The sequence below is a fragment of the Pelecanus crispus genome, chromosome 5 (genome assembly GCF_030463565.1).
Source record: "Pelecanus crispus isolate bPelCri1 chromosome 5, bPelCri1.pri, whole genome shotgun sequence".
In the NCBI taxonomy this organism is placed as follows: domain Eukaryota; kingdom Metazoa; phylum Chordata; class Aves; order Pelecaniformes; family Pelecanidae; genus Pelecanus; species Pelecanus crispus.
The window spans coordinates 52,332,924-52,352,822 of NC_134647.1; the positions used below are offsets into that span (position 1 = coordinate 52,332,924).

Sequence of the window (19,899 nt, forward strand, 5' to 3'; positions counted from 1 at the left end):
TGCTTCCTAACATGTCAACAAACATCCCATAGCATTCAGGCCAGACTTATTTTCATGCTGGATCCCATGTTCTGCCCTCAGGGTTTGAACTTCTCTCTTAGGGTGTGTTCAATTTTCCTCTCATCTGGGAGAAGAGAACTGGCCACAACTCCTGTAGGCCCTTGCATAATTCAGGATATGGGGAAGGAATTGTCATCCCAGGTTGGGAGGAAAAGGGTCTCTTCTACGTCTGCCTCTTAGTCTCACTCTTAGTGAGGCGCCTACACATTTGGGTCTGGTGCCCTCCTGTAAAACACTATTGCCTAGCTCCTGATGAAGTCCTCAAGGCTCTCTCTCCTCCCACAGGTGCTGTGTGCATACCTTCCTGTATCATACCTCCAAGTGACCCTGTCATATTGCCTGAAAATGTAACTGCTGAGACTATGGATCACCGTCTGCAGCCCACCAGAGTCCAGGTAAATGTGGAGGTGGATTCCTCTGGCAGGGGGTTTTCTGGCAGCATAGAGGGGAGCCCCCCCTCCTCTCTATCTGGTGTTTTTTAACCAAAATCTCTTTTCCTTGGGTGAAGAAGGGTAAGACTTGGAAAGACAAGCAGCATAAATGAGCTTGGGGGTGGCTGGCCCAAGGAGCTGCCCAGGCTCCATGCTCTGGAGGTACCTGCTGCTCCCCATAACCAGGTTCCAGTGCCAAGTTCCTCCTCCCTCCCACCACTTCTTCTTCTTCCCTCCCCTGTGGATGCTACTGCACAGCCTCCTGCTCTCCTGTACCAAAGTTCAGCATAAGTTATCAGCTCCCAAGCCAGCTTTCAAGGACTTGCAGGATACCACAATGAATGAAGTTAAATGCAGGAGTCCCACTGATTTTTCAGGACGTGCTGCATGCCTAAACCTGCTAAGCTGCTGCTGTTGTCAGATGGTGCACTGGGAGAGCAAAAGCTGCCCCTGGCACGGCGTGAACCTGGGTCCCCGATTACCTGGCAGCAGAGATGCAACTCCAGGCAGGCATGTCCCTGCCAGGGAGGAGGCAAGGCACTGTCAGCTGAAAGGTGTCTCCAGCTGCCAGGACCCGCTGGCCGGCCCACTGCCTCTGCTGCTGGAAAGGGGGAGCCTTTCCCTCCCCATCTCTTACTCATTTTGTAGGCAAAACAGCTCAAATAGCTCAAATAGTTTGGATCCTCATGGCACGATTTTCCCAAAACACAGCTCCGCCGGGGTAATATTTCTTAAAATAAAAATGAGATGCATAAGGAAGGAGGTGGAACAAAGAAAAGCAAACAATCTACCCAGGAGCCAGCGCTCCCATCCAAATGCTTTCCCCTCCTCCTGGGAACCCGCAGGAGGCCCAGCGTCGTGCCTGTGGATACTACTGTACGTCGCCTTGAATCAGACCCACGACGGATCGCTGCCGGGGGCTGAGGACGCCCAGAGCATGTGGTATGGTTAAGCACGAGCCTTGGAAGGAGTCCTTGCCTTTGGGGGATTGGATGGCTTGGCCCATCAAGCCAGTGGCATTCGGCTTCCTTTTCACCACCACTGTGGCTCTCGTGCAAGGGAGGCATTCTGCAGAGGGGAGGAGGAGGAGGGAGGGGAGGCGTTATTTTAAGAAGCAGTGCTCCCCCCTTGCCAGGAGCTCTCTCACTGGACCGTCTTATTTTCGTGTCTGCCCTGGCTCCTGCCTCTGCTCCCCGCTTTGCTTCTCCAAGCCTCCAACAGCTTGCCATTCCCAGGAGCTGCCATGCTCCTGAGGTGATGGAGAGGATGGGGTAAACCACACAGGGAGCTGCAGAGGCCACTCAGGGAGGACACAGTCCTGTTTTGCTTTCAGATCTGATTCATTGCATCCTGCAGTGGAGCAGGTTTGTCCCTCTGCCCTTATTTTCCAGCCTGGAATATGAGTATACTAATATGAGTATGCTAAAATGCCATTCAAGTTGCACAACAACCACATATGAAACACCCCAGTAGGGTTAGGATGCAAACATCCTCCGGACTGAGCAGGAATCAGCTAGCTCAGCCAGCATCCCCAGCTTCTGCCCCATCTGACGGCGGTCTGCCTTCCCTGCATCGGCTGAGGATGGCCAGGACCTCATCCTACCCCAGCCTTATCATGGTCTCGACTGAAGATGCAGCAGAAGGACCTGCAGCAGGTCTCTGTGGGCAGAGCTGCCCTGTCCCCAGATGCCATGCCACCCAGGAGTGCTGGAGCTGTCTGCCTGCTGCTGCACATTTCAAATGGGAGTCTAGGAGAAAACATATGTGCCCCTCTGCGCAACTCCCACGCTGTGTAGGGCATCCCAGGACACTTTCACAGGCCAGCTGTCGTTTTATGGGGCCTCAAATTTCAAAGTCTGCCTGAGCTTTACAAGGAGGAAATTGCATGTGCGGTGGGGCTTTTCTTCCTCCTGTATAATCATGAATGCTCCCCCCCAAACCCCCACTGAATAAGTGGGACAATGCGTTCCAGCACAATGAAACTGAGCCCTTCACATCTTGCTCTTGTGTCCAGCTGGCTGCAACAGGTGAGTTTGTGCCTTGTAAATACTAGCAATAACCTCAGCCCCATGAGTGAACGTGAGTCTGGTGTATCTGCTTCAGGCCAAGTCCAGGGAGGTGAGTCCTCCTGGGTCCCGGTTCTCAGAGCCTGAGGGGTGAAAGAGCAAATTGATGCAGGCACCAACTAATGACCAGCTGAGCTCCCCATCCTGTATGAGCAAGAAGCTGGCGAAGCCAGCATCATGCAGAGAGGTGATGGCAGACTCAGCCTGTCGTGGCCCTGGGCGGCTTACTTAATCCCAGCAGCAGCTTGTGACCAAGTCAGCCACTGTGAGGTGGCACTGCTAGCCAAACCCACTTCTCTGGTGGTCTGTCATCTCCCTTTGTCCTCTCTCAGTTGTGTATCTATATATACATCTACATAGACATGTGTGTGTGTGTCTATCTAGCCTCTGCCTTGGACAATGTACCCTGGTTTGTGGGTGAACCAGGTGCAGCTGCCTTGGGTTTGATGGGCTTCTAAGGGTTTCCTGCTGGGCAGAGGTGCAGGGAGGGTCCTGGGGGTGCCTCTGCTGTTCTGCACTGTGATGAGCAATGCAGTGTTGTGGGAGACCCTCCACCTCCAGAGAGCATTGGTGGCTGTTGCCCTCCCTCTGCTGCCTTGCCTAACAGCTCTTTTCTCCTTCCCTCCTCAGCATATTGTGTGCACGGGCAGGCTGTGGTGGTATCCAGACCCCTCCGTCATTCACTGCATCCAGTCGTGCGAGGTAAGCCCCCCCCCTGCCCCCAGCACAAGCTGTCTGCTCCTTGCAGGAGAGCTCCTGGCAATGAAGACTTGTTCCAGCACAAAGCCAGATAGCTTTGACTTCATGAGCTGGGCCAGGGCTTGCTGGCTGAGCAGAGAGACCAGAGCAAGCATCCTTGTGTATGGTCCCCCACAGCGAGGGCGATGTTGGGGAATGAGAGCTGCAGAATAACCCATTTCCTTCCTTGCCTGCTTCTTCTTGGCCAGCCTGGGAAGAATGTTCTAGCAAAAGGATTTCACTGGCAAGGGGTATCCCCAAAAAGCCCATGCTGACTCCAAGCCTGAATATTTCCTTAACCAGAACCACAGTTCTAGAGTAACACGGATCCAGAAAAGCCCTGTGTGACTCACACATCCAACCAAAACAACTAGATTTCCAGCCTTGTACATGCAAAACAAACCGCTCCTGAAGAATCTGCAGACAAAGAATTCCTTGCAGAAATCGGTTAGCTGCTCATTTCGTTTTAAATAATGACCAGGCAGGAGAAAATCATAGGCAGCCTGGAGTCAGTTTGCAAAGGAAATTAAAAATAGGCAGTCTTTGTCAAGCACTAGCTGTTACTATGATTGAGGATAAAAGTAAAAAGGGGGGGTGTTTTGGAATGTTGTATGCTGAAAATTTGGGATTTTTACCAAAAAGGAAAATGCAAATGAAGTTTGTGCACCAAAAATAGCTTTGGGTTTTGCTGATTATTTTTTTATGTGCTCATTTCAATGCAAATGATCGCTTTTGCTCACCAATTCTGCCGAGCTCAGCTCTTTGTTGACTGAAGTGTGGGAGAAAGGGCAATGTTGCAGGGGGCACGACCCCAGGAAGGAAATGTTATGGTCAACAGAAGGCGCAGCAGTTATTTCCCAAACTCGATGGCTTGCCTACTGCAAGGCAGGGGCTGCAACTGTAGGGGAATGAGTTGCTGTGTGCTCGAGAGGTGTTTGATGGTTGAGTATCAGAGCTTAGCAATGGATCCTCCAGTGTTTTGGGAGCTCCAGGTCTTTCTAAACCACATCTTTTAGCTGAGCTCTGGGGCAATATATTTAAAATAGGCTGGGCTTATGTGGAAGAGCAGTCCAGATGGTTGTGGTGATCCTATCTGTGGTTCTCCTGCTAGCAAGGGAGAACCACTCCTTGTGCTCTCTGGGAGTTGGTCCTTACAAAAAAGAAACAGATGGGGTGTGAGGTGCTCCTTCATCCCTTCCTGTGCAGCTCAGGTGAGAGAAAGTTGACACAGGTGTGAGGATGTTCCTTTAGGCTCAGGTACACCAGACCAACACCAGCCTTTTCTTCTCTATGGTTCCTGCATCTCACCTTGGGTCTGTGTCTTCAGCAAGAGGTCCTGTAGGAGATGATGAACAATGCCAGCTTATTTGTGTGTGTGTGTGAGAGAGAGATAGGGACCAACTACCTGAAGTCCCAGCATCTCACAATAACAGTCACTGTCTTCTCATTGGCCACCGAAACATGCTCACGGCCAACATGACCTCTTTCTGTTCCTGGATGCTTGTCATCCCCTTTTACTGTTAGAAAGCAATCCCAGGCAGCAGTCTTAGCATACAGGAGGTTAAACAAGACAAAATCTTGTGGTGTCCTACCAGAAGATGGAGAGTCCATGCTCATCACCCTTGTAGACTTTTTAATGCCCTTTCTGCTCTCCGTTAGTCTTTCATCAGGAATGACCTAGCAGTACATACTCTTCCAGCTGAGGTCTCACCAAAGCCCTGCACAAAGCTTCCTTGTGCTGGAAATGTCGCTTTTGATAGGACCCAGGACTGTATCTGTTATTTCTGCAGTTGCATCTGTCTGGCAGCTCAGAGATATCCTGAGGTCAGCAAGTACACCCAGATCTTTCTCTACCTCCTTTGTTTCCAACTGATGAGCTCCAAGCTAACAGCAGATGTTTTACCATCAGTACAAGAGCTTGCCCTTCAATTTTATACAAGTGAATGTCATCCTGTTTCTCTCTATAGTCCTTCGGGTCATCTAACTATTTGTCAGATAACCTGATCCTCCTCTGTGGAACAATGCCTTCTTCCTCGTTAGCAATTTCATCAGCACAGGCCTATTTTTAAGGTCACAGTCACTCACTGTAATACTAATGAAGATTCATCCTCAGTTTCTTTCACCCTGATGCTCTTCTTTTTGATACAGCTCATAGCTGCCTCCTCCCTGTTCTCCTCCTCCTCACTTCTCGCATATGTGTCTGATTATTCTTTTCATTGGGTTTTCTTCTACGATGCTGCAAGTTCTTAAGGTTGAACTGATAAGCCAAGTCTTCCTAGATAACATTTTTTCATGTGTATTTTATAGTAGTCATTGTCTTGCCATAAAGAATAACTCTTACCAAAAGTGTCTTGTTCAAAGTATTGCTCTGGGAGCTGCTGCTTGGCACTGGGAAGAAAGGAAATGTTACCAGTCCCCTCATTTGACCACAGAAAATGCCCTGAATGTTGTTTCCACCTCATCTGTGCTGGCTTCCACCCTCATTCCTATTCCTCTCCTGCCTCAATCCTTGTGACGAAAAGCACTGATATTCTCGGAGGCCATTTCACTTGGGACCCTCTCTCTTGCTGGATGTGCAGACATCAGACAGCGAGAGTTGGGTAGAGATGGAATATAGCCTGTAATCTGTCCTTGCTACATGGTGTCTGCCCACCACATCTCCTTTTCTTGTTCTCCCCTTCTTTTGCCTGCATGAGAAATGTTTTGCCCCTGCAGAACATAGTCCCTGCGGGGTCTGAGGTAGTTCAGCTTGACTTGCCATGTCTGTGGAACATCTTAGTCCCAGGTTCCTTCTCAGTAAGCCCTCACTGGAGGCACCTCCTTTAGGAGCCCAGCCTCTGCTCTCCACTGGGCAGTGAAATACTGTTCCGGTGGACTGTCCAGGTCACTTCAGGTCTGAGTCACCTCTCAGAGATGCCATTGGCTCTCCATTGACTGCCGAGTGCATGTTGGATGAGGAAGTTTTCTCATCTGGATGCCTCAGGGAAAGGAACAACCCTACATAAGAGGAATCCAGGCCACCTGGCTGCTCGTACCATCTCTCCCTGGTAGAGTCACTTCAGGCTAGGGCATGGCAGCAGTAGTCAAGCCTCAACCTCCCCAGCCTCAGCTGGAGCCCTGCCTCGCATTGGAAAGTTCAGGTCACTGTGCAATGGCATTAGAGGGATTCTTGCTCATCTTTATCATATGCTGGCAGTGGATCAGCCTGCCTCCTCATCCCTCTCGCTCCTCTCCCACCTCCCTTCTCTTTCCATTAATCTGGTCATCCATCTGCCTCCCGGTCTCTTGCTGTGCCTTGCCAAGTTCCCCATCCCTGGAGTGTGGAGGCACGTAGTTCAGCGGGTGAAGGAGGGAGGGATGCAAACCCTTCCAGGAGCCCGTCAGGAATACGAGTTAGTGCTGAGTGTACTTCGCCTCTCGAAGGCCAGTGGAACATCTTATCCCCTGCCATCAGTAGAAAAACAGATGGCAGCACTGGCGGGGCTGGGGAGAGGAGGGGTCTTGGGGCTGGGTGGAGAGGGGAGTGGAGGAGGAGAGAAAGCCCTCCTCCCTGCTGTGGTTTGGGAGGAGGCAGTTGTGGTCCTGATGGTGTGTTCAGCTGCTGGGAGAGATGTGTCTGCAGCATCTGGGGCAGATTCTCCCAAGCCACTGCGAGATGACCAGCTCTCAGCTATCCTCCTCCTGTGCCCAGGAGCAAGTGATGCTATTGACTTCAGAGGAGAGGACAGCATGTACAGTGACCCAGGCTGCTGCCTTGGACTATTCCTGCCATGGACCAAAACAGTCCATGCATGAGTGTAGCCAACACTGGCTGCTATAGAGCATCTCCTAGTCCATGCAACTCACCAGCTCTGCACCCTTCTATCTCCCAACGTTGTGCAACATGCTGACCTTGCCCCCACCTCCAGCTCAGTTTCATCATTGTGTGCAGTTAGCAAAGGGTTAATTGCAAAGGTTTTAAGGCAGCATGCTTTGGACAGACCACCAGTAGGCAGAGCTTCATACTGGTATGTTAGAAGTCGGACAAAAGCTACTACACCTGTGGTCTGCGTCATAGGGTAGCAATTCCTTCCTGGTGTGCCTCGGTGCCTTCTCTGGTTGAGGCTGGCTTTACTGTGCTTTGCTCTGAGCAGCCATGCCTGCATGCCAGGGGACCATGCAGAGACTTTGGCTTGAGGTCTCTGCTTCACATCCTGGATGAAGATGGACCATACCAGAAAGCTGTCGTGAGCATGAGCTGCTGGGAATTTCTTAGGTCTTCCCCACATGAGGACAAGGTCTCACTGCCCTTGCGCATGCTGCTGGTCATGTTATCGTGATCGTAAAACACTAATCCATTCCCTGTTTTGTGGTTTTCCTGAGTTATTACAATGGAAATGATGAGATAGGGATTGAAGTGTGTTTGTGGTTGCAAATTGTTCTCCAGTCTCTTGATCCAACAGGTAGTCAAGGACCCCAAGTATTCTTGGCTCTTCCTACCAGCATACACAAAACCCTCGCTCTGCACGTCTGTGGCTTGTGTCCAGCATTTGTCAGACAGAATTAACCCCTTTGAAGGCATGTGCAATAGGGATGATGGGAAGTCTCATCTAAAATCAGGGTCCTGCTGTGCTTTAATATGATGGGAGGCAGGGTAGGATTCACTCCTTGGGCAAAGTGCTGCAGCCAGGGTCCAGCTGCAGGCAGCTGCCTCTGCTCCTCACCATTGATGGGGCTGGGACCCCTTGATTGTCCCTCCTCCCAGACCTGGGAGCTCTGATTTTGTACCATGGCAAAGCTCAGTGCAGGAAACCAGGCAGAAACACGATGCTCGTGGGATGCTCCGCTGCAGGAAAGAGATCCTCTTCTGCTCTTCTGGGGCTCAAGGCAATGAGGACTACAGGCACCCCAGCTTCTCCAAGGAGACTCTCTAGAGCAACTAGGTATCTCAGCATGGCCCGAAGTTAAAGTCACCCTCTTGTGATGCTCACATCATCGCCACCTCACCTCCTGTCCCCGTGGGAGTGTTTCAAGATACCTTTATACAGTCCACACTCTTCTTCTGTCTGCTGTTTGGCTTTGAGAATGTTGAGAGGATCCTGCTGGAGATGTGACTGCTGTTCTTGTAAGCAGCCAAGAGGCAGACTGTGTGACTGCTATTCTTTCAGGAGTCTCACCAAAGCCTATGAGCCCATGTGATCCAGGTGACCAAACTCAATGAGTTGCCCTAGATTCTGGTATATTAAAATTTTGGGTAGTACACAACATATTGGCCTCCACGTCTCAAGAGGATGCAGCAGAATTGGAAAAGGTGATCAAAATTATTAAGGGGGTGCCACAGCTGCCCTTCAAGGAGACCCTAAAACAGCTGAGACTCTTCAGTTTGGAGAGCAGAAGACTACTGTAGGTTTGCCAAGTCACAGAGGTGCTGGATAAGATGAATGCAGAACTGGGGAGCACTTACCGAGACTGGCAAGTGGGTTGCTTCAAGCAAGTGAAGAAAAGTGGTTTGGACACAGTGAGCACTGAACTCTGAAATTGGCTGCCATGTGAGGCTGCAGGAGTGAGTAGTAGCTTTAAGTTCAAAAAGGGATTAAACAAATTAGTGGACGTCAGGTGCGCAAACAGATACTGAAAGGATCAGGCAGGGCTATACCTTCTACCATGCTTACCGTAGCAAGTGTCAATAGTGGGGGAGTACAAGGAGCATGGACTGCATGTAGTGGTCACTTCTGGATCAGACCTGGGCCCTGACCTGTGAGGGCAAAGCCCTTCATGCTGTGGAGGTGGAAGACAAGATGGGGAGCTCTCTACATACCGTCTGGGTACATTTTCATGCTGCTCTTAGCAAGAGCAGCATTGGCTCCTTAGCGTGGGATATAGTCTTTCAGGGGATGAGCCCAAAGAATTTATTCCTCTTCCAAAAATCTCAGTTGAGGCATACTTTTTCTAACCTCTGAGAAGATCTCTGTCCCCTGCACACACATGGAGTGTGATTGTAGAAACCTCATTTTCTTAAAAGACAAAGCAAAGGGAAACAAAATGATCAAACACCAGCATGGTGCAAGGACAGGTGCAGCTCTCCTGCCTGCAGGGACAGGCTTACAGAGCCCCAAAAGATGGGATCCTTTTGGCACGGGTAGGACCACAGCATCCAGGCACCACACCAGCAGTGGTGGAGACCCAAAGAGGTGGAAGCAGTCTCAGCTCCCCCAACCCATGGCTGTGCAGGCTGGCCTACACTTAGGATACCCTATGGCTACTTCTCTGCCCTCTCCAGCTCAGGTGCCATCCCTCCGTCCCTGTCCACATCCCACTTTCCCCTCTCCCAGTGGTCACATGCAGCCGGTGACACAGACAGAGGGAGTGGAAAGCCACTGAAAGCACCCACTGAAATAAAAATCAATGAGTTGCTTCTGATAATAAACAAACATCCCCAAGCGTAGCCCAGCCAACTGCTCTTCCAACATGAATATTCATTCCCCTTCAGCTCCTTCATCCTCGTACATTGTTTTTCTTTCTGTTTAAGATCTGTAACAAGAACTTGGCAGAAACCAGATACAAGTGGGTCAGGAGGCCCTTGTGGTTTTCAGGGCTTGTTTTCCATAACCCATTCTATCCTGCAACGTATTTTGCACAAACAGCTTGGCAGAAGATCTAATCCATGGCAGCAGGCGAGCTGCTGAGTGCAGGATCGCAGGCTGGTGCTCATGGCATGGGAAGTCCTGGCTTCTCTTGTGTGCACAGCAGCAGCCCTCAGAATGGTCATCACTGGGAACCCATCTCCAGGAACCACCATGCTTGCCAGGAGCACTATTGACACACGGCATCTCCCTGTGCTCCCCTTTGTTTGTTCTTTTGTGCTTCTGGTTTTCTTCTGTTAGCACTGAGATCAGGGTGTAAAAAGGATGAAGCTAAGGACCCTGCTATGAATACAGAGGTGCTTTTATGGAAGCAAAGACTTGTTCTGATGTGGTGTTTATCTACACCAGCTTTCAGTCCCTTTCTTTACTCTTGTCCCCATGGACTGTGCAAAGCCCTTTCCAGATCACTGTCTGCTGAGACATGAGGTCCCTGAGCAACAAGGCACAGTGCAGGACAGGGGAGAAGAAATGCATCCCCATTCAGTAGCCCAAAGTGCCACATACTTCTGCAGCAGAAGTGTGTCCAAACCAAATCCTGGCCTGGGACACAGAAGCACTTTCAGACACCATGAAGGCAAGAATCTGCTCTCCCAGTATGGCCATCTACAGCAGCATTCAGGCTGGAGACCAAGCAACAATCTAACCTCTGCATTCTTCATCTTCATCCCCCTCCAGACACTGATCCCGTCCAAACTCAATCCAGACTGATTCAAACAGGACCCAGATGTTTGCAGGAAACGCATGTCCAAATGACCCGCTTTGTCCTGAAGAACACCTAGAGCTGTATACCACAACTGCTGGGAGCTGGGCTGTTGCTTGCCTTGGGCGTGGCACTACAAGCGATGGCACATAGGCTGAAACCAGACAGCAGGATGCCACCTTCCAGCCTGTCACCCCTTCCTTGAAACATTCCTTAGAGTATGTTGAGTACTTTCCCAAACAACAAGCCTCTGTTTTCTTAGTGAGGCCTGGGGAGAAGGATGTCAGAACTGGAGCAGATGTTCCTGAAGACCTGAGATGTGATGAAAGCAGTCTGCACGCCGAGCTGATGAGTGAGTGGCTCGGGGACACCAGCAAGCTTGGAAACAACCGGCATTTCTCTATTTTGCTTTCTAGCCATGTCTGAGGTGATGGGGCAGGCCCACAATGTCTCCTAGCAAGCCATCCCGCAGGCATGTGGCTCCAGGGGACAGCTGCTATGGTTCAAAAGGAGCACAGGAACGGCTCAGGGGACACAAACTAGGAGACATTAAAATGGTGGATGAAGTGCTGGGTTTGTAGGAATTTGTTTCTCTTTTCTTCGGGCCACTTGGTCCCAGGTGCCTCTTGCCAAATTTCTAGAGCTTTCTTCCTCTGAGCAGTGCTCACCCTGCCTCCCCCACTGCGATGGGCCAGGTAGTGCTTGCTTGCTGCTCAGAATGGCTCAGGGCAGCAAGGCATCCCAAAAAGCTTTCTAAGCAGAAGCCAGCCCTGTTCTCTCTCTGTCCCTCTCTGTGTTTTTTAGAGCTGATTTTCTCCTTGCGTGCCGGAGAGCCTCAGGAAGGAGAGAGGGAAAGTGAATGTGCTTGGGGTGTCGAGGGAGGGAGGGGGGAAAAAAAAAAAAGACACACTGCAACAGAGAGAGGGCCAAGAAAAATATTTAATCCAAACAATGAACATTGTCGTTTCCTCCCACAGTCTGCATTCCCAGTCAACTTCCCTGGGCAAGCAGGGAGAGCCAAGAATGGCCGGGCTCTCTGCCTCACCAGCAGGAGTGTGTGTGTGTATGCAAGGAAAGGGATGTGTCCTGAGGACACTGGGCTATACCATCGTTTTAATTAGCTCCTGCCACGTCTGCGGCTGAAGGGACTGACACCAGCCCCAGTTTTCTGTAGGGAAGCAGTGGTTTGGAGCAATGTTGGAGGGATGCAGACAGGGAAGGGAGGGTGAATTTCCAGGGACCCAAGCTGGGGAGGTGGATGCATAGGGGCTTTAAGTGAACCAGACTTTTAACAAGACTTTGGGTACTCTTCAAGTCCTCCCAGGGACCTCCCAGAGCTGTCTGAAACATCTTGTCTAGTGGCTAAGGTAGGTAGGTAGGTAGGAAGGAAGGAAGGAAGGAAGGAAGGAAGGAAAGGCATCCCGTGGGGAGAAGCTGCCCTCTGCCTATCCATGGCCAAGGGCTGCTGCAGCCTTTTTGTGCTTTCCTTTCTCCACGCACCCCTGCCTGTTCCGCCCTGCTGTGTGCAGCAGCTTTTGCCTGGGATGTGGCTTCTCTTGCACAACTTTGACCCCTGAAGCTGCAGTGGTCTCCAGCCCTGGGGCAGTTCAAGGTACATGTCCCGTGGTTCTGTGAGCCCTGGTTTGGGCTGACATCCCTCTGCCACCAAATGGGCAGGGGTTTCCAGCTGTGCTGGTGAGAGCCTGTCCCTGGCTACTGCTGCTTTCTCGTTTCTGGTGCTGAGCACATGCTGATGCCTTTGGGGGCTTGCTCTTGAAGACCCTGCAAGGTGGTGGCTCCTGAAAGACCATGTGCACAGCGAGGGGAGATATTTCTCCATCAGAAATTTATCACCCAGTCCTGTCCCTGCCTCCCTGCCACACCGTCTCCCTCCTGTCTCCTCCAACTGATCTTTCCATTGCTAATGACTCACCCATCGCAAAAGCAGAGGTAACAGCAGTGAAGCTGAGGCACAAGGCGTGGATCTGACAGCACGGCAGCTTTTCCAGGACTGGTTCCTGCCTGTCTCCCCTGCTGAAATGATGGTTCCCCTGTTCCTCTGGGGCTGCTTTGAGAACGACAGCTGAGAAGGACAAAGACACCTACACTTCCTCAGCTGCAGGGTCGCATATGGTCCTCTGAGCACACAAAGGGTCAGAGGTCAATGCCCAAAATACTGATGCCCAAAGGGAAGGATGAAAGGACAGCAAAATCTGAGCTGACTTAGAAGCAGCATGAAAAGAAACTATGCACCCTTCTTGGATGGGATCAGCACAGTTGCAAAGCCCAGGGCCTGCACAGTCTCCCGAAGGCTGGGGGGAAACATTTTGCTTATTAAGGCTGGACTTGATCCCCTGAAACACGCATCTGGGCTTTCTCTAGCTATTGGCAGATTGAAATTGCAAGCACTTTCCATCCCAGCGGCAGCGCAGGAGACCCTTTCAGCTCTTCAGTTACACAATTGGCCAGGTGCACGCTGAATTTTTTTTTCTTTTTTCCACCTTCCTCTGAAGCATCTGGAACGGGTCATTGCCAAAAGCAAGGTACCGGGCCTTCAGGTCTGCTCAACCGGAGCAAAACCTGCATTCCTGGGAAATAATGTTCATCAAGTGCCCATGACGCAGCAGCAAAATATGTACGATACTGATGGCATCTGTGATTTATTCTTTGTGTTCTGTCTTTCCCTCACTCTGTCGCACCCTTTCACACTCTTCCGCAGTCAATCAACCTACATGTAAGGTGGATATGAAAAAAGTGTCTAGACCCTGTCCACCTCCCTGCCAGGCAGGACATCAGCTCCCAGGAGGGAGCCAGGTAGCTTGGCCCTGGCCCTGGGGACTCTGCAGGGATGGTGGAAAAACGCCATGTGCAGATGCTGCTCCCTGCATGGCATCTCCTGGCAGCCTCAAGGGAAACAGCACCACTGAGCCCTCTGAGATGCTTCTGCCCAGGATGCTGCAGGATCTAACCAGTCCTTTCTCACATCCCTTCTTTGCCTGCAATATTTTTCCCTCTTTTTTCTTTTAAACTTAATTTTTACTCTTTTCATTTGTGCCTATTCCTGGCTTTGAGAATATGTGGTTTTTTAGCCTATTTAAATTGCCAAGCACTTGATTCGGAGTTACTATTTTTATGCCAGCAGCACAGGGCTCTGGCCCAGTGGTGCCAGATGCTGCACCTCCACGTGCTAATACATGCCCCGCTGAAGCTCCTGTCTGAATAAACAAGGAAGATGGATGGCACAAGCGGAGAGATTCGCTGACACAGGCCAGCTTGCTAGCTGCCTTAGTGGCATGCTGCCTAACTGAGCAGCTCCCTATCACTTAACGCAGACAGAGCAGTTGCAGCAGTTACATTATTAATTTTTTTCCAGTTTATCTGAGCCATTTGAACCAGCCCTTTCCCCCCCCATGCTGGAGGATTCATATTCTGGCAAATGAAACCCAGCTGGTCATTTCCCTGGATTACATCCATTGCCTTTGCATGGCACGGTTGGCCATTGGTGTGGTTTTTTTCCTGCCAGCATCTTAAAACATCGTTGGGTGTTCCTGCGAGTCACCAACATGGGCAAATCTCCCCTCTCCCAGCGCTGGCATTTCTTTCTGTAGAGCCATGCAGCTCAAGCACAGGTTGAACAGAGTCTGTACAGGTTTTCCTCTCACATCACTTGTTCTTAGTACATTGCATTGTCTGTGTCCTCCCTTACTGTGACTCTTGCAAGACCAAAATGAGACCAATGCAAGTATGAGGGCATCTGTGCCCTCAAGCGTGACCCACCAGCACCTCACTTTGCTCTTTCTGCTTGCAAAGGTGAAATCGGCTGGAAATCCTTGACAAGGCAAAGCAACAGGATTCGCTATGTTCTCCAGGTGCTGGGCAAAGAGCAGGGACAGCGGTCCCCGAACCCTGTGCCTGGCTCTCTTGAGCCTTGCGTCCAATTAGTCATTTTTTATTTTCCCCTCATATGTTTTTCCAATGCAATTTTGAGCATGAGTTGTTAAAGTTTCCCCAACAAGTGTTGCCATAGGAGCCTGTATTTGTTTAGGGTGGGGTACAGGCTCCGGTGGGTTGAGAGGAGGGGGCAATTAGCCCTCATAGGTGTAGAGAGAAACTGAGAGCTTCTCCTTCCCCACCCTGTCCCTGTATCTCTCCTCCCCCCACCTTGCACACAAGATCTGGAAACTGTTTCAGACCTGTGCAGCCAGGATGGGCAAACCCCCCCATAATTGTATGGAAACTACCGAAGCGGCGGGTGTTGTTTTGCCAGTGAGTCATGACATATGGAGCAAAGATGAAGGAAAAACTCCACTGCGTGGAAGGCTGCAAAAGCAAATCACACCCAGAAGAGCTCTTCCCTGCCAGCGACCCTGGCGAGTCCCCTGCCTGCATCCCTGCACCGGCCAGCCCCAGCATCCCTGCTCTGGTCCTCCTCGTGCTCAAAGCTGCTTCGTGGCTCAGAGGCCTTCTTCGATCACCATCATTTAAGACCCACTGATGATTTTCAGTGGAAGAGGAGTGTTAACCCTATTGCCTTGGTGAAATTGCACCCTGGTCTCCTCTGGATGTGGTTTGTGACAAGTCATGGGAGCCAAATCCCTTCTTGTTTTTGAGCTACCTAACGCAGCTGCGTCTCAGTTTCCCAGCTGTAGGAAGGTGCGCTCTTTCTTACTCACTTGTGATATCTTCCAGGCAAATGCAATCTCTCTGTGGCTGCCTGGATTTGGCCTGGGGACTGTGGTACTGATAGCACAGACAGACTCAGTGGTTTGCCATAATCCCTGCTGCTAACTTCCTTAAGTGACATTAGCCTGCGTTGAGCCGATTTCTGTTCCTTGTGAGTCATGATGACAAAAAGCCACATCAGTTCCCTGTTTTTGGCATGGCTCTTTCGTGTGAATTATTGGCATTATCACCAGTCCCGCATGTTGGCTTCAGCGCAGTGGATGCAGGGCTATTGCGGTGCAGTGACATTTTTCAGCTGGCTGTCATTCGGTTTAGGGATGCTATGGGTGAATGTCCATCAAAGGCTGGGTCTGTGTATTTTCTGAAGCTCAGCTGTCATTTGGGGCCACCAGATCCAGTGAAATGGGTTGGCTGCTTCCATGAGCAAAGGGGTGGCCAGGTTTCCACCAAGAGCCCTTTCTGATGACAGCAGTCCTCCTAGAGGTTGGCCATGGTTGCTGGGACAGTAGCTACCATGACAGAGCCTGGAGCAGGAGAAGCATTTCATTACTAATCACTTAGTTAATGAACAGCCTCTCCATTCTGTTAGCACATTCGGTTGTTGTTTGGCAGTGCTGATGTGTATCTGTGATAAATAAACCTCGGCTGCAGATCGTTCCTGACAGTTTATTGCAAGTGCTTCACATGCACGTTGTTTGGTTGCACCAGTCCCACAGCATTGTTTCTGAGCCCTAGTTGGCTGCTTCTCAGCCCCACTTGCTTGTTTCTTTTCTCTGATCAGATGACTCATGTAACTAAACAACAATAAAATAGGTTTCTGAATGGCTGCTTGTGCCATTTAACATTTCTGGACAGAAAGCTATTCTGCTGTGATAGCTTTCTATTTCCACATTAGAGATGAAAGTAAAGAAGGCTTGTTAATGACAGAGCATTTATCTGAGCTGCACCAAGGCAATCTAGGCTGTGCAAATCCCCACTTGTCTAAGCAGACCCAGCAGTGCAGGAAGGGGCACTGGGCTGTGCCATGCAAAGAGAAGCCACCATTATTTTGGCAATGCAAAATCTCCCACCACTCAACCACACAATTTCCTTACAGACAGTGAGATTTGGGCCACAAAGAAGATAAATAAGGAAGAAGGTGGCCAAGACTGAAGCTGCAAGGTGGCTACGTTGCCAATATTTCTGGTCATCGGTAGGCTGGTGCCCTATCTGCTCAGTCCAGAGTTGGATTTTGCCTGCAGGGAGCTAGTGCTTAATGAAGATCCCTTCTGTTTGTCCCAGCTGGCCACCAAATAAGTAGCCTTGTGGTCCAACCTGGCAAGATTTGGTGGAGCCATGTGCTGTGGACAGGGCTAGAGCCTCCAGTGGAGAGTCTTGAGGAATTTGGGAACATGTTCCTCAGGGTCAGAGCCAGAACAAGAGCATTCTGGAAAAGGCATAGTCCTTGCAACCAGCACTTGACAGTGCTTGGCTTGGTTTGGCTTGAGTGCAAGTACTTCTGGGAGACTCCTGACCTTGCTGAACCTTTCTCGTAGTCCAAGGAAGATAAAGCACATGCCTTCCTGAGACTGATCCTCTAGCAGGATGCTCTCTCGATCCTCATAACAGCCTCTCTGTACTTAGCCGCCTAAGCCAGGTCACCAAGCTCAACTTCAGAGCCAAGCTCTTTGGGAGGAGGGGTGTTTGAGAGAAGAGTTGGGTCAGCTTCTTACAGAGCCCTGCCCCAGCTGTGAACATGCGGAGAGCTGGATTACAGTGGAGACACGTGGGAGTGGTGTGAGAAGGTGGACAAGAAGATAAGGTGGTGAACTGACTCCTAGCTGGGTGGCAATGGACTCCATGGCAAAGCACTGAGTGAGACGGGAATGGGGACTTGTAGCATTCAGGTTGGGGCCCTCTCTAGAGATGTGGATTTCTAGAGATTTCTCACTTCCTCACACAATTCCCTGATCCTCAAGCTACAGCTGCTGCCATCTGAGCACCCACTACTCCATACACACCAGCCAGGATACCAGTCTTCTGGTGCCCTTTGCGTTTGAAGAGGGGGTTGTGTATGGTGGAACTGGGCCTTAGCCCTTGTCAGACGCGCACAGGGGCCTTGTGAAGGACAATTGTGGTTTTGGGGGAAACCTTATGATTTTGAATAACCCTTTCAGCAAAGAATCGTTTCTCTGCCTAGCCCTTCCAAGCAGATGGCTGGTGCGACACCATCAACAACCGGGCATACTGCCAGTATGACGGGGGTGACTGCTGCTCCTCCACACTCTCCTCCAGGAAGGTAAGTGAGCATCTTCTGCAGCGCTGGCCAGTATTTAGGATTAAGTGGTGACTGCTAGCCATACTCTTTGGCTTTGCTGGCCATGGAACTGAGCCTGCAATGCAATTCTCCCATGAATGGAGAACAAACCCACGACTTTAAACTGAAGCCAGCTGAAGCAGATAGACATCATCCCACTGATTAATAGCAGGGTTTGGACTTGGGCCAGCAGGATTGAAAGCTCAGCCCAGCTCCCACTGGGGTTCATGGGATTCCCTTTCATTTTGGGAAACGAGTCCCAAAGAAATGACTTCCATGGGATGTAGTGCTAGCCATGGTGAGTCAGAAGTCACCTTGTCGTATAATTGAGCAATCTCAGGGGATTTTTGGTATAGTCCGTTGGCGTCTGCTATGGGCTGTCTTTCCCTCCCAATTCTCCTGGCGGGGGGAAGGAGGGAGGAATAGCGTAGAGAGAGCAACTTGGCATTGGGGTTGCACAGACCCTTCTTTGTCTCCCATCACAACATACCCTCCCACCTAACTTACTATCCAGCGCTCACAGCCCATCCTTCCTAAGCATATCCAACAGCAAAACAAATCATAGGGCATGAGATAATTTCTCACTGCAAAAATATGTGAATTTGGATCTTCTCATCTTTGTTGTGGAGCTTGAATCATTTTTCCTTTCATCACGCATACACACACAGAGAAAAGGAAAAATAAAATCCTGGGAAGATCCAGTTGAGATAGGAGGGAAAAGGCTTTACACCCAAGTGATGAGTGAAACCTCCACAGCGATATCATGACATCTTGGAGCAAGGCATTGCTCTCAGGAGGTCTGAGACATCTGGATCTCTGGCCAAAATAAATGACAGGTTTGCATTGGAAGGTGGGGGGATCCAGTCCCATGGCTCTCAGGAGACCCAGCCCCAGCTTGCATCCTCCACAGGTCCCAGATCTCCCGTGGCACAAGCCTCCAGCACCTCTCTGTTAAGGCAGATGCAGGAATATGGGGGTTGAATACCAAAAGACCACTCCAGCCTCTCACTGGCCCAGGCTGTAAAAAATCAAATGTGCTTCCACAGTAAGAAAAACTCCTGGCTCTGAGCCTGGTATGTATAAAACCTCTGGAGGAAACTTTTCTCAGCTCCCATGGCCTATAACAGGACAACTGTCAGCCAGGAGCCAGATGCCTTGCTGGTGCCCTCCCACCTTGCTCTGCTGCCACCAGCTAAGGTGACATAAACTTGCTCGGCCACATACGGTTGTAGAGAAAGTGATGTGCAATGAGCATCTCTACCTGCATGGGATGTCTCAAAGCAGCACAGCTTATCAGTGGTCCTAGACGGACCCACTGCCTGCCCCACTGCAGGCCATTCCTGCTCACATAGCCTTCAGCTTGGCTGGCTTTTCTTAATCCATAATGCATAAGAACTGTATGCATCTACCCTGGCTCCTATATCAGGTAGTGTGGAGGCCAGCCTTCGTAGCTGGGAGCTTGGCTGAGTTCCTCCAAGAGGTGCAGCAGACAAGGCTATGCTACCTTCATGCTTTGCTGAGCCTGGAAGAGCCAGGAGCAGCTTGAAGGACAGGTCCGTGGGCTCAGACATGGACAAGGGGGGCTTCCTAACAGAGTAAAACTGAAATCTAGAGGTGCCTCACCACTGCCAGCCCTAGTCCAAATGTCTCATGCCCACCAAGGAAGATTTCTCCACCAGGGAAGACTTCTCCCCAGGGTTTGACATTTGGGGCACAAGACTCAAGCTGACCCTTCGTTGCAAAATTTGAAACACAAGTCAACAGGAAGGAAAACACGAAGAATAAAACTCAGCTGGGGTCAGCTTATATCAGAGCCCATTTCTCATTGAGCATGGAGCCTGCCAGTCTCCACAATGCCAACAACATCAGGGTGCAGCCCAAAGTGTCTGTCTGCCTGTACTGGGGTACAGAGGGCTTGCAGGGGCATAGGGGTGCCAGGAGCCAGGGACCTCAAAGCAGAGGCTTACGTCTCCCTTCGGTCCCCCCAGGTGATCCCGTTTGCTGCTGACTGTGACCAGGATGAATGCACGTGCCGCGACCCGGCGGCCGAGGAGAACCAGTAGTGGCACTACGAAGGGTCTCTCTCAGTCAGGCGAGCGCCGGAGGAGCGAAGGGGCAGCAACGGGGGCCGCTGGGGAATGGTGGGGTGCAAGGGGGCAGGAGGTGTAGGGAAGAGCCAGGCAGGGGGATGGTGACTGCGTACAGAGGGGACGGGTCGAGGCCACCGAGCAGCCAGTGGGCTGCAGCGCGGGAGGGCAGGCGCGTGGCAGTCCCCTCCCCATCACTGCTCCTTCCCAAACCC

At 50.9% G+C, this 19,899-nt stretch overlaps 1 protein-coding gene across 1 annotated transcript in view; it reads left to right on the forward strand.

Moving 5' to 3' along the window:
- PAPPA2 (pappalysin 2) overlaps positions 1-19,660 on the forward strand; it is a 96,810-nt gene extending 77,150 nt beyond the window's left edge. Inside the window, exons 19-22 of the mRNA XM_075711148.1 lie at positions 346-455; positions 3,188-3,259; positions 17,481-17,579; positions 19,586-19,660. Of these exons, the coding sequence (XP_075567263.1) occupies positions 346-455; positions 3,188-3,259; positions 17,481-17,579; positions 19,586-19,660 (356 nt within the window). The remainder of the gene's footprint in view (positions 1-345; positions 456-3,187; positions 3,260-17,480; positions 17,580-19,585) is intronic.
- Positions 19,661-19,899: the final 239 nt, after the last annotated feature.